General features: G+C 46.6%; 1 protein-coding gene across 1 annotated transcript in view; it reads right to left on the reverse strand.

Annotated features, from left to right (window-relative positions):
• The window catches only part of LOC308175777 (CAP-Gly domain-containing linker protein 4), a 30,342-nt gene extending 17,870 nt beyond the window's left edge, over nt 1-12,472 (reverse strand). Inside the window, exons 1-6 of the mRNA XM_080550325.1 lie at nt 12,387-12,472; nt 7,985-8,128; nt 5,884-6,023; nt 5,351-5,444; nt 3,644-3,805; nt 3,185-3,303 (exon numbers count right to left, since the gene is read on the reverse strand). Coding sequence (XP_080406451.1) covers nt 3,185-3,303; nt 3,644-3,805; nt 5,351-5,444; nt 5,884-6,023; nt 7,985-8,114 — 645 coding nt within the window. The 5' untranslated portion in view covers nt 8,115-8,128; nt 12,387-12,472. The remainder of the gene's footprint in view (nt 1-3,184; nt 3,304-3,643; nt 3,806-5,350; nt 5,445-5,883; nt 6,024-7,984; nt 8,129-12,386) is intronic.
• Nucleotides 12,473-14,318: the final 1,846 nt, after the last annotated feature.

Consider the following 14,318-nt stretch of genomic DNA (forward strand, 5'->3'; position numbering starts at 1 on the left):
ACGCTCTTTAACATCGAGCGACTATCCAAAACCCTGCATTGTAAATAGGCTTGGACTACAGTCATTTGTCAATAAAGCCTACATTTTCACAACACTATCATTTGGGTTAAGATAGCAAACATCATTTTGGAATCTTCAAAGATCATAAATCCTTCTGGCATTGGTAAAGCACTACCAAAACACACACGCACACGCACACGCGCACACACACACACACACACACGCACACGCACACGTGCGCGCACACACACACACACACACACACACACAAACACACACACACACAAACACACACACACACACACACACACACGCACACAGACACGCACACAGACACGCACACACGGACACACTCATGCACGCACGCACAAATTTGTCGAATGACTGATAAGTCATCACTTTGTGAGCCAGGAAACCTCTCCCCTGTTTCTGAATGACTGGCTCATGAAAGAGAGCGCTGACAGAGCTATAACAACCCCCAAAAATACAACTCCCCCATATATCACAGGCTGGTGGTACGAGCCAACTCCCCCTATAAATCAGAGGTTGGTACAGTAGTACGAGCCAACAGTCGATAAACCAAAAGACAAAGCAGACACAAACGTATCTGTGGTACAACAGGGGTTTTCTGTTCAATAAGACAGCAAATAAAAGCATAATAGTATGTGTATTCCTGAACTACTCTTGAATGCTAAATGGTTCATGTTAATCTTCACCTGTCATCATCTTGAATCCCTCCAGTCCTCGGACAACCACGCTTGGTTTTGAGGCTGGCTGAATGTGCCAAATCTGGTTGAATTGTGCGTATCCTTCACTGAGCTCCACCGTGATGCAAGCAGCACAGTCCATGTTTCCGATAGTTCTCTGCTGCCATCACATGGTCAGATACGATGCTCGGAGAAGGCATATCATATCGGCCTGGAACATCTGTCCTAATGCAAATATGGACAACTCTGCATGAGGTCACACAGTCAATTTCACCTGTTGAGAATCACTTATGAAATCAATTTAAAGCAAATGTCAGAGTTGGATCAGAGATCAGAGATCTCAGCAGCTTTACAGAGCTCAGAAAGAGGGGAGGGGCAATAAACCACGCAGAGCCCAAGCTCTCTGTCTAAAATGGAAGAATGATTCAAAGCACGTCTGCGAAATTGGTATTCCAAACAAATGCCTGTTTAGTGTTCCGTGCCAACTGAGTCGGAAAATGCCCAAATGGGAAATGCGATATACCGAAAGAAAATTGAGTATCTGAAATGACTTCAGAGTGGGGCCTAAATATGTGGGTGAACGAAGCCATTTTACACTCCAGTTCAAGTGCCGTGGTGTGCAAAGGTCTCAGGCAAATCAATATAAACGTCTCATATCGCACGGCCATTTTCAACTTTCTGGGATAATATAAACAACAACATTATAAAGCGAGGCAAGGGGAAATCAAATAAGTCTAATAAAATAAGGTAACCACAGATTGTTCAAAAAAGTTGAACTTTGGAGAAGTGTGTGGAGAGATGACAGGATGAGGCTGTGGCTCAGTCTGCTGACCATCAACAGCTCGGGGGTTACGGTGAGGACAGATTCCCACTACCGGACCTACAGGTGTCTGTTGAGCAGGCGAAAGGATAATAGATGAAAAGGGATCTCAACAGCTTCAGTGGAGAAGCCTCTTCCTCTCGCAGAATGAAAGAACTCCTCCACCCTCCTCCTCCTCTGCTCCTGGGGTCGACCGCAACGCCATGTCTCCCGATGCTACACCCACCACAACTTTCAGGATAAGACAGACTGTGTCAAATTGACTGACTGATACAAAAAACATGATCAAATGGAATGGGAGGCACAGCAGGATGGAGGAGAAGAGTGGGAGGGTGTGGGCGGGTTGAGTGTTACAACCTCCGCCTACAGCCTCACTAATTATAGTGCAAATATAGCCTCCTAACCATAAATGCAAATGACACCACAATGAGCCTCTGCCACGCAAACAGCATCAGGCTAATGATTGTTTCTGGTTTGGTGGTTCAGTGATTGAAAATGTAACGCTGATGTAACCATCCATTTGTCCAACTAGCCTATTTTCGGAGAACAGTCCCTCCGGAACACATTAGTGGAACAGTTTTACAGTGTTTAACAATGTTTTTAGACAACTCTAATGGAACATTCCTCGAGTGGATTGTTGATGACATCCAAATCACATTGGGGTTCAGTGTATTTGAAACAAAACAAATGCTATTTTGAACCCAGGTCTGCAAGTAAAACGTATCTCGTTAGCTGTGGAGTCATCAAGCCGGTATCTGTACCTCTTCCCCCCCCCTGAGTCTCTGCACTTAACAAGCATCACTGCTGTGGAAACGAGGCACAGCTTCTCCAGGGGTAAATAATATCAATAATTAAAATTCACGGTTGGTAAAAATGTGCCAGTTGCCTTGTTTGAACTCTGGGTGCTGCTTTCTTCTCTCCCCGTGCTCCGCAGGGGTGTAAAAATGAGTTTACGGAGGGTAAATTTGCATGGTTAATTTGAAGAAAAAGCCAGAGGGAGGGAGTTGAATGAGGGGGGGGAATATTGTAGTCGCGTCGGGTAGGGTGAAATAGGTAGGCATGCGTGACATCTCCGGCGACACAGTGTGCATTCGCTTGACGGGGCCTCTGTGTCTATGTACAGATCAGTATGGGAAGTACATGAGTATAGATACAGCGTGTGTATGAGTGACATGGAAAAGATGTGTACTTTATGTACAGTGGACTGCCTTTGACTCATGAGGGTGATAAATGTCAGTGAGTGTGTGGGTGTGTGTGTGTGTGTGTGTGTGTGAGAGAGAGAGAGAGAGAGAGAGAGAGAAAGAGAGAATACATATTGTTTGTGTTGTGATCATTAATGTCTATTAAACGTGTGGATGCATGCTTGCATCCTTATGTGTGCTAAACTGGACACACTCTCAATAAGTCAGACTGACAGTCCTTTGTCACTGTGCCATTTCCCCCCCCGGGGTTCATCTCGGCACAGGGAGCGCATACATGCCTAACTAGGCATAGGACACTCAAAATGCTGCTTGACGTCAACCAAGCCCACAAGTGGAAAAAGAAGAGTGGGGGAAAAAAAAAAAAAATTGTTCTGTTCTGCAACATTCCACCCTCCTGAACAGGCAGAGTGTTATGTTTGGGGAGGGGGGATGGGCAGGGCAGGGGGGGGACGTACCCTGAAGGCTGGGTTGGCGCCCAGCTCCAGGAGACACTTCACGGCGGAGGAGCACAGGTTGGAGGCGGCAATGTGCAGAGCGGTGCCAAAGTCAAAGTCGCTGCAGGTGGCGTCCGCCTCTGAAACCAAGGTGGTGGGACAGGAGTGAGACACACTCACAAACACAAATGGCTGAGAAGTCACAGTCAACGGTGCTGAAAAATGCGTTGTATAACGGGCCCTCGTATTCGTATATATGTTTGTGGTTGTTTTGGTCTATGGAAACTAATATATAGCACAGAGGTCTTCTCCTCTCTCCTCTCCTTAATCTCTTTCCTCTCTCCCCAAGTTCTCTTGTCACTCCCCCTTTATCTCAAACTCTCCCTAGTTTCCACCGCCCCGCCCCGCCCCCCCATCTTCCTCAGTGTCTCTGCCATTCCCTCAGGCTGTCTCCCCCCCTGCCCCCCCCCCAATGCTCACCCCCAGGTTGGGAGGCCTGCAGTACTACTCTGATGAGTTGGGGCACGTCGAAGTAGGCGGCGTAGTGCAGGGCGCTCATGTTGGTCCAGCGTGACCTCAGCCCAGGCTCCGCCCCCAGTGACAGCAGCTGCCGGGCAAAGCTGGCCGCCGTCTCTGCATCGCCTGAGAGGACAGGAGAGAGAGACGGACAGGAAAGAGAGAGACGGACAGGAATGAGAGACGGACAGGAATGAGAGACGGACAGGAGAGAGAGACGGACAGGAGAGAGACGGACAGGAATGAGAGACGGACAGGAATGAGAGACGGACAGGAGAGAGAGAGACGGACAGGAATGAGAGACGGACAGGAGAGAGAGACGGACAGGAGAGAGAGACGGACAGGACAGAGAGACGGACAGGAGAGAGAGACGGACAGGACAGAGAGACGGACAGGAGAGAGAGGCGGACAGGAATGAGAGACGGACAGGAATGAGAGACGGACAGGAATGAGAGACGGACAGGAGAGAGAGACGGACAGGAAAGAGAGACGGACAGGAATGAGAGACGGACAGGAATGAGAGACGGACAGGAGAGAGAGACGGACAGGAGAGAGACGGACAGGAATGAGAGACGGACAGGAGAGAGAGACGGACAGGAGAGAGACGGACAGGAATGAGAGACGGACAGGAGAGAGAGACGGACAGGAGAGAGAGACGGACAGGAATGAGAGACGGACAGGAATGAGAGACGGACAGGAATGAGAGAGACGGACAGGAGAGAGAGACGGACAGGAGAGAGAGACGGACAGGAGAGAGAGACGGACAGGAAAGAGAGACGGACAGGAATGAGAGACGGACAGGAATGAGAGACGGACAGGAGAGAGAGACGGACAGGACAGAGAGACGGACAGGAGAGAGAGACGGACAGGAATGAGAGACGGACAGGACAGAGAGACGGACATGAATGAGAGACGGACAGGAGAGAGAGACGGACAGGAGAGAGAGACGGACAGGAGAGAGAGGCGGACAGGAATGAGAGACGGACAGGAATGAGAGACGGACAGGAGAGAGAGACGGACAGGAGAGAGAGACGGACAGGAGAGAGAGACGGACAGGACAGAGAGACGGACAGGAGAGAGAGACGGACAGGAGAGAGAGACGGACAGGAGAGAGAGGCGGACAGGAATGAGAGACGGACAGGAGAGAGAGACGGACAGGACAGAGAGACGGACAGGAGAGAGAGACGGACAGGACAGAGAGACGGACAGGAGAGAGAGGCGGACAGGAGAGAGAGACGGACAGGAATGAGAGACGGACAGGAATGAGAGACGGACAGGAGAGAGAGAGACGGACAGGAGAGAGAGACGGACAGGAGAGAGAGACGGACAGGAATGAGAGACGGACAGGAGAGAGAGACGGACAGGAGAGAGAGACGGACAGGACAGAGAGACGGACAGGAGAGAGAGGCGGACAGGAATGAGAGACGGACAGGAATGAGAGACGGACAGGAATGAGAGACGGACAGGAAACAGAGACGGACAGGAATGAGAGACGGACAGGAGAGAGAGACGGACTGCTAGCGAACAATGACAAAGACACGCACACAGACACACATGCACACACAGACACAGACACACACAGAGAGACACACCACAGACAGACACAGACAGACACACACAGACACACACACACATACAGACACACACACTCTCTCTTTTCCTTCTTCTCACCAATGCCGGGTGCCCCTGCTTTGCTGCAGTAGTGCAGGAGGCTCATGTCCGTCAGGCCATCCCTGTCATTCACACCACAGCCCCTCTGGAGGATCTACCAGAGGACAAACAGCAGCAGGCATCACAGGCAGCACTGCAGGCTGTCCACCTCAGGTCATCTGATGAGACTAAACCAGCACCACTCAAACTAATTGTTGTTCCATCAAAGGGGGAATGCAGAGAGCACGTTTTTACCCTACAGCAAGGCCAACTTTACTGGATTTATCACTGAGCTATTAGCGACAAGCACGTGGAAAGTGCCAATTTCAACAGCATTGAATAGATACTTCTTTGAGACATTAGATAACTTTGAACTCTGAAAATTGCTTTCAGTTTTCAGGGTGAGGGTATTTCACTCATTTGTGATGTGTGGTCCCCAGGTCTAGGTACGCTTAGCTGCTTTAATTCCCCAAGAGAAACTAATATAAGGCTATGAATAAGACGCAGCATGGTTTACTTTCTCAGGGGCTGAATTAGGAAGTGTTCACCCTCACCTCATTTCCGATGAGGCTGATGTTTTTCTGGACCTGGGGCACCCACTGCCTGAGTACGGCGAACAGCTCCGGTACGGTGGTACTGGGGTCCAGGAGAACCTCCCTGCACTGGGGATCACTGGGGTCAAAGAAGGAGAACTCTGGAGGAGGGAAAACATATAATAATAATACTATTATATACACACACACACACACACACACACACACACCAATCTGGCCTATCTACACATAAAGAGGCACCTGGCTGGGCTAGCATCATTAGCTAGGACGTGTGTTGGTTGCTGATAGCAAATGCATACTGTAGGCTTCAGCTCATTGTGGCACACCAACCATGTAAATTATGCACTGTGTACACCTGTGTGTGTGTGTGTGTGTGTGTGTGTGTGTGTGTGTGTGTGTGTGTGTGTGTGTGTGTGTGTGTGTGTGTGTGTGTGTGTTTGATAACAGGCTTCTTCGGTTACAAAAAACCCCAAAAACAACTGTCTGCCAACTAAACACTTTTGGATCTTGGATATCCACACACAGTATTCCTCCAGATGTGAATCTATATGTTTCACAAGGAACAACAGAACAACTATTCTCCTCAAGCACAGTATTTCTTTATAAATGGTACTTTAATGCAGCAACTTTTTCTCACTCTTCAACAGTGGCTTTAAGTCTAAATCCTCGTCTCAGAGTTGGAGAAAAAAGAAGAAGAAGAAGACTGTTGTCATCTTTCTTCCATCGACCTGGTGGAGATTGCCTCGCTGATTCACCTTCAGTCATAATTCAGTTGAAAATGAGTCGAAATTGAAAGTATAAGGATGACCCAAACCAAGCATAGGATAAATCAATAAAGAGAAAATGAGCTTCACATGTTAGTGGCCTTACCTTCCATGGCCCAACTCAAATCATAAGGACATATTTTCCATAACTAGTTAAAGGACTAGAGGAATCCTAAAAGCCAAGTATTTGGAGTATAGTTTGTTTACTAGAACTGTCCTTGCAAAATGATTCCATGGGGATTAGAATGAGAAATAGAAAGAGAGAGAGAAAGAGAGCATGAGAGTGAAAGAGAGTGTGAGAGAAAGAGAGAGAGAGAGAGAGAGAGAGAGAGAGAGAGAGAGAGAGAGAGAGAGAGAGAGGCAGAGGGAGGTTCCTCCATCATTAATCATCATTAACCTTAATTCTGGGTGAAGGACTGTGATTAGATACAAACAACTGTCAATCGTGGAAGTGAGCTGGTAAAGCCACCTCTCCCAATCACTTATCTCATCTAGGCCACCTGACTAAAAGTCTTTGTTCTCAACCAACACAGTTGTGTGTGTGTGTGTGTGTGTGTGTGTGTGTGTGTGTGTGTGTGTGTGTGTGTGTGTGTCATTCGAGAGAGAGTGAGACAGAGAGACAGAGAGAGAGCGAGAGAGAGAGCGAGAAAGAGAGAGAGAGCGAGAAAGAGAGAGAGAGAGAGAGAGTAGGGGGGAGAGCAAGAGAGAGAGAGCTAGACAAAGAGAGAGAGAGAGAGAGAGAGAGAGAGAGAGAGAGAGAGAGAGAGACAGAGAGAGAGACAGAGAGAAACTTTGTAAATAGGGCACAACAATATGCTCTAAAGCAGAGGCCAAAGGGAGCAGTGTTTTATCAAATCACTTGTCTCACGTAATAATCTCACTGCGCTCAATCCTAATGTGTTTTGTCCAGAGAATGAAATCACACCTGACATTGGATATGAAACAATTCGTTTTTCTGCCTTTCAAAAGCAATAGTTATTTTCCTTTCCTTTTTTTTTTACTTCCCAATTGAATTCCACTCAACTTTATCTGTGTAGGATTTTTATGGTCTTTTTTATGTATTGTATTTTTATTGTTTCTTGTTTTTTCTTTTTATCGCACTTTTATTGTTTGTAACAGGACACACACAAAACTCATCCATCCATCCATCCATCCATCCATCCATCCATCCTTTCTTCCTTCCTTCCTTCGTGATGCAAAAAAACAAGCCGCTAACAAGCCACTCCCCAGTGGGCGCTCAACTCCATTGCTTTCACCTGTCCTTTATTTTGAGACCAGAGCAGGCGAAGGCCTAGCCACTACTGAGGTACCATCCCATGTGACCGTCCTGTCCTTACCACAGTCACTGGGCATGGGGGCCGACGCCACTTGGTGGATGATGGGGCGCTCTACACTGTGGGCGAGCCTGCTGTGCCTGCCCAGGACGGAGTCCCCCTCTGAAGACTCCGGGACATCCTCCTTGGTCATCTCCCCCCCTGGGTCTGAGGATGGCAGAGCACAGAGGCCTGGTTAACACGTTTAATAGAGCAGATCAACAAAACAATGTCTTCATTCCACAAACTAGCAGAGCAAGAGATTATAATTATATCCTTTGGAGCATGTGAACAATAAAACCAGGAACGTTGTATTCGAAAAACTAATTAGAATTCTAGTCAAAACCTGCAGTTAGGCTTCAGAAGCTGAAGACCGCCGCACATTTCGGATGTGTCATCAACAATAGAATTTCCAAAAAATGAAATAGAAAACAGTCCTGAATTGACCCTTTCGGACCGCCAGGAAAATGTTTTAATGTGAAGCAATCCAGCTCACACAATGAAGAAACTTACTGTATGTTGCCAACTAGGCGTGCATAACTCACTGAGTTTTTAACGGCCCACGTCTGGTTTCTATCTGCTAGGCTAATCATTCCAAATCTTAACCCCCTTCTCAACGATCCTATTCTAATAACATTGAGTGCTGCACCAAAATGATCAGCTTGCCCCTTGACATCAACATTTCATGCACAGTGTGAATTATGAGCAATGAGCCATAAGAACAAAAATACTTCAGCACAGATGCTAATGTGAAGTGAAGGCCTAAACACACATCAATCAACGCAATGGGAAAAGGCTATTCGCAAGATGAGAGCTAAGGTTAACGATGACGGAATATTGTTGTTTGTGTGCATGCGTGTGCCTGTGTGCGTGTGCGAGAGAAACTAACTCGAGAGAGAGAAAGAGGTAGCTAAAAATGGCAGAGACAGCCTAAAGAAAGGCATGAAAGCAAGACACAGCCACCATCCAATTCCTCCTCTTGCCATCCACACCTACACTCACTGTCCTGCTCGCCCTCTTCTGGGTGGTGGTCGTCCATGTTATCCATGACAAAGAGAAGCACAGGTAGTACCCTGGACCCCTGGTCCGAAAGGCTCAGCCCTAAACTGACTTGGGGCAACAAGCTTGGGGTGTCTCTTCCAATCGCCACTAAACACCTCCTCTCTGCTTTCCCTGTCCTGTTGATCTCCAGAGTCGGACCATGTGGCTATTTAAAGCCCAGACTCCTGTGGCATGGCATTCCTGACTCCCTGTAGCGAGCAAGCGAGAGAGAAAGAGAGAGGGAGAGAGAGAGAATCACTCCCACTTGTCAATCACCTCTAGAGTATGGGGACCTCTCTCACCCGGCAACTCAACAGCAATAAGACTTGTCATGCGGAGAATGCAGCTTAATTAGATGAATAATAATAGCCTAATAATAATAACAATAATGCACAGGACCCCAACAGCAACAGGGTGCCGATGACAAGTTAACAGTGGAATGGCACATGTACTGTAACATGTACTGTAAATGTGCTATGTACAGTGCCTACAGCACATACATCAAGCTACGCATCAACATGGCAACACCCTGGACTTGGTAATAACAACAGGGCAGAACATTGATAACGTATCAGCACATGAAATGCCTGCTATCTCTGACCATTACTGTGTGTTTTTTGATACTAACCTAATCTTAACAAAGACTAGAATACAAACGGTAGTTCAAAAAAGACTCTTAGACACCAATGCTGAAACACAGTTTTCTAACATTATGAGATCAATTGAGCCATGCAGCGACGAATTCTCTCTACATGAGATGGCCCTAAATTTACACAGTACACTATCAAGACTGTGATATCGTGTTTGTGGTGCATCTTGTAAGAACAAATGGTACTAGCCTCAACGATCCGGCAAGACAAGCTAGGATAGTTTGTGGGTAATTTCCTTGACAGAGAACGTACACAGAGACTGAGAACGTACACAGAGACTGAGACAGACCTTTTCCAAAAACTGATGTTTGTGGTGAAAACCAATGGGAAGTATAGAAAGACTGACCTTTACCTTTTCTTTTTACTGTTTTCCCCTGCTTTTATATTCATTCTATGCATGTAAATGTTTTATATATGTTTTTTATTCACTTAATGTTCTTATTCCTGTTGTAAAGCACTTTGAGCTGCATTTCTTGTATGAAAGGTGCTATATAAATAAAGCTTTACTTACTTACTACTGCATGGACATAAACAATCATCATAGCCTATAGCATAAAACAAAAAAACTGAAAACAACGCGACACAAGTGTTTGATGCATATAAATCTATCCAGTATCGGCCACTGGTTTTGATCGTAGCACTACCCTTTCAAAAGGTGCTCTGTTTGTTTCAATAGGCTATTGTATTGGCTAAAGAATAAGGGTCAAAGAAAGGGGTTAGGCCTATACAAAACAATGTGTGTGGCCGGGCCTACAGTCTGTGGGCGCCAGCTAGGCCTACTGTCCCTGCTAAAGGGCAACGTGGGGAATTCCTCAGGTCATGTGCTTATCACCCAGCTTTGCCAAGGATCAGAACTTGGCAGGGAGGCCCGTGGCACCGGCCCACTTACTCAATAAGCCCCTTCATCATCCCACGGTCTGCCAGAAAAGACAGGGGCAAAGCCTCACCATCTTGCTCTGAAGCCTATGTTAATAAGTGGAGACACTGTCCTCCATTTAAAAGTATTCTACATTCACTTAGCACTTTATTAACAACTGGACACCTATCTCGTTCATGGAGGTGGTGTAATGGTGTGGGGAATGTCTTCTTGGCACACTTTGGGCCCGTTAATACCAATCAATCATCACTTGAATGCTACAGCCTATTTGAGAATTGTTGCTGACCATGTGCATCCCTTTATGGCCACAGTGAACCCATCTTCTAATGGCTACTTCCAGCATGATAATGCACCATGTCACAAAGAAAAAGTTGTGTCAATTTCAAACTGGTTTCATGAACATGACAATGAGTTCAGTGTTCTTCACTGGCCTTCCCAGTCACCGGATCTGAATCCAGTAGAACACCTTTGGGATGTGGTACAACAGGAGATTCAAAGCTTGAAAGTGCACTTGAAGTCTGCTGGAATTGCATGATGCAATCATGTCATCATGGACGAGAATCTCAAAGGAATGTTTCCAACATTTTTTTGCAATTAAGCTTATGTAAAGGCCTCTGCTTTATGCGTTATACAGGAAAAACTGTCTGAGTACAGGTTTGAGTGCACATACACTGACACACAGTGCATGAGGTGGATTGACAGCTTGGCTTGTTTAAACGCACACGTGTAAGCCTACACGTGTACACACATACACACACACACACACACACACACAAATAGATCCCAAATGAACTTTAGAAAGCTTAGGCAGCCTTTTTTTGTTGTTGTATATCTGGTACCGACATATTCCATAAGCTCCATGTCACATTCAGAAACACTTTGTAAAACCGAGGATCTTAAGGAGTCTTTGTTGACATACTTTGTATACAGACTACAGCTAACAGTCAACATCTTATATTGCTACAAATCCACCTCAAATCTCCTCATTGGAATGGCACAACGACAGTGACAGCAGCGCAAATGCCTAGGCTACCTGGTGGCAGGGTATGTTTAACCACACATCCTGCCCAGCCCTACTGAGAAAGGAAGAGCCTTTCCTTTGCCACCTGTTCCATTTGATGCCAAGCATGTGACTCTGGGGGTTGGGGTGGGGTAACAACCACCAAGCATGTGACTCTGGGGGTTGGGGTGGGGTAACAACCACCAAGCATGTGACTCTGGGGGTTGGGGTGGGGTGACAACCACCATGTGATGAACAACAGTGTCAACAGGATCCCAGTGTATACCTTGCCAGCTCTACACAGTGAATCAAGTCAAGAATAATGGGGTTATTGTTTAGGACAGCAACCAGCAATGTTGAGGAACAGCCCCTTGAGAGAGGGAACGCTATTGGTCTAACAGTTAGAGGCTCTTTCAACATTTTGGGTTGCCGACCCCTGGTCTAACTGATGCAATTGGTCATGTCAAATGCCATCGTTAATGTGAAATGTGAAAAGTATTTCACTATACGGATCAAGGCACTGTGGCTAGCTCACAAGTCAAGGAGAACCGATGACAACCTAACAGGGTGGCCCAACTCACCGTGCAGTTGCAATGCAAAGAAAGCTTCATCTAATGCCATGGCATTCTCCATGAATGACAAGTTGATAATAGTTAAAACACGTCAAAAGATAAAATAAAGTAATTTTTAAAAAGACACGACTGATGAGGGAATGTACAGACAGTGGCTGGCTAGCTTCTGTAGCTATTCTAAGACACCTGCAGGTCTGAGTGATGCATTAACGCACGTATCTGAGGAACACAGAGGCAATATTGCAGATAGTTGCAATACTAGGCAAATGATATTGATATAGATTACCTTCTCTCCCTATGGAAAAGGTAACCGTGGTGTGATGTTTCTCCCTGCTCGACTCAGGATGCTTGGACTCATGATTAGCCGCTGATATTGACAGAGGCAGTAGATTTTTTTTTCTTCCGGGTTTGCAGCCCACCCTCAGCCTTCACAATAAAAGCGTTAACAGCGAAGTACTCTGTGTGTGTGTGTGTGTGTGTGTGTGTGTGTGTGTGTGTGTGTGTGTGTGTGTGTGTGTGTGTGTGCGTGTGCGTGTGCGTGTGCGTGTGCGTGTGCGTGTGCGTGTGCGTGTGTGTGTGTGTGTGTGTGTGTGTGTGTGTGTGTGAACAGCAGGTGACGGCCATAGAATCTGCATTGAACAAAACCTGTTCTTACCATAACATTGTATGCATACTTTTGTCTATTTCATATGACAGGTGTTTGTCTAACTATGCTCTGAAAGATAACACTCCAGGAAATTAAAGTTAAATATTCCAGTAAATCCAGTCCAAGGAAATAAACACAACCGGTAAAAACTCAAGTGGCAAGTAATTAATTGTAATTAAAGACTGTTCATTGCCAGCGACCAGCCCTGCACACACGCTATGACAAATATTGTCATAGCGTGTGTGCAGGGCTGGCCGCTGGCATAAACACTCTATGCGGTTGTTTCGGGCCACAACCACTAGAGGGGGCCACACGTGTGCCGTCGATTTAGTGAAAGCTACCACCCGTCAATCAAAAAAAAAATCATATTCATTTTATTGGACAGATACAGTTAAGACAGACAGGAAAGTAAGGAGAGAGAGCATGTCAGCAGGGCAGGAACTAGTTAATACAATAGTTGTGCAAGCAAGTGGTTGCCTATTGGTGATTTTAAGGATTGGAATGGAATGGACTTTATTTGTCATTGCTACAGTACAGGTACCAAACAACGAAATTTAGGAGGGGTGGCTCCCCTGGTGTTAGGAAAGGAAAAAAAAAAAAAAAAAAAATAGAAAAAGCATAAATGCATAAAATCACAAGAAGGTACGGAGCTGGTTTACATCAATAAAGGCTATGTACACAATCCACTGTACTATACTGCACAGATAGTCAACTAGGGTTGTCATATTGCACAAAGAGTATTTTTTCACATTATTTTAAAGTGTCACAGTTTGCAGGCTTGAAAATGTACATGTTTGTGCCTCAGCACTAGCTGCCATACAATCCGTCCGGACTGTCCTGGGCCCAGAACTTAGGCCTTTTCTGTGTTCAGGGCCTTGACGGCCCTGTGGTAGAAGCAGTCCTTCAGTCTGTTTGTCTTAGCGGCCGGGGTCCTGTACCTCCTGTTCGAGGGCAGCTTGACAAAGTGTACGTGCCCAGGGTGGGTCGGGTCCCTGGAGATCTTGGAGGCCCTCCTGAGACAGCGTGTGTTGTACAGCTCCTCCAGAGAGGGGAGGGGGGCGCCGGTGATTGACTGTGTGTACCCTTGTCTAAATGTAAGGGGTATGGTATGTGGACGGTGGGGGGGGGGGGGAGGATGGCCCGGGGGCGCGTGCGCGGGGGGGGGGTATTCCTTATTTTCAAATCCCAATGTTGACAGGTATGGCAGGGCATGGGCCGGATTCAAACCCATGCCGACATGGCCATGTGTGTGCACTGTAGACACTGAACCACCCCAGGCCACACAAATGATGAATCTTGAGCAGAAAAAACAGGTGATCAAAGGGTGATCAATGTGCTAATCTGCTCAGACAGGACCCTCCCTCTGGGTCCTTGAGCTCACAAGGTCATTTCAATATATACAGTTCAACAATTAAAGAGAAATCCACCATAGGCCGAGCCTGCGTGTTTGTCTCTCTTGCTGAATGTGATGGACCATGGAACACAAGGAAGTAGTCGAAGATAACGCCAAACATGGATTATATGCCAAAGAGGTTGGAGGAAGAAGCAATTGGAAGGTCAAACCTTGATATG

Source organism: Nansenia antarctica, assembly GCF_963989245.1.
Source record: "Nansenia antarctica genome assembly, chromosome: 1".
NCBI lineage: Eukaryota > Metazoa > Chordata > Actinopteri > Argentiniformes > Microstomatidae > Nansenia > Nansenia antarctica.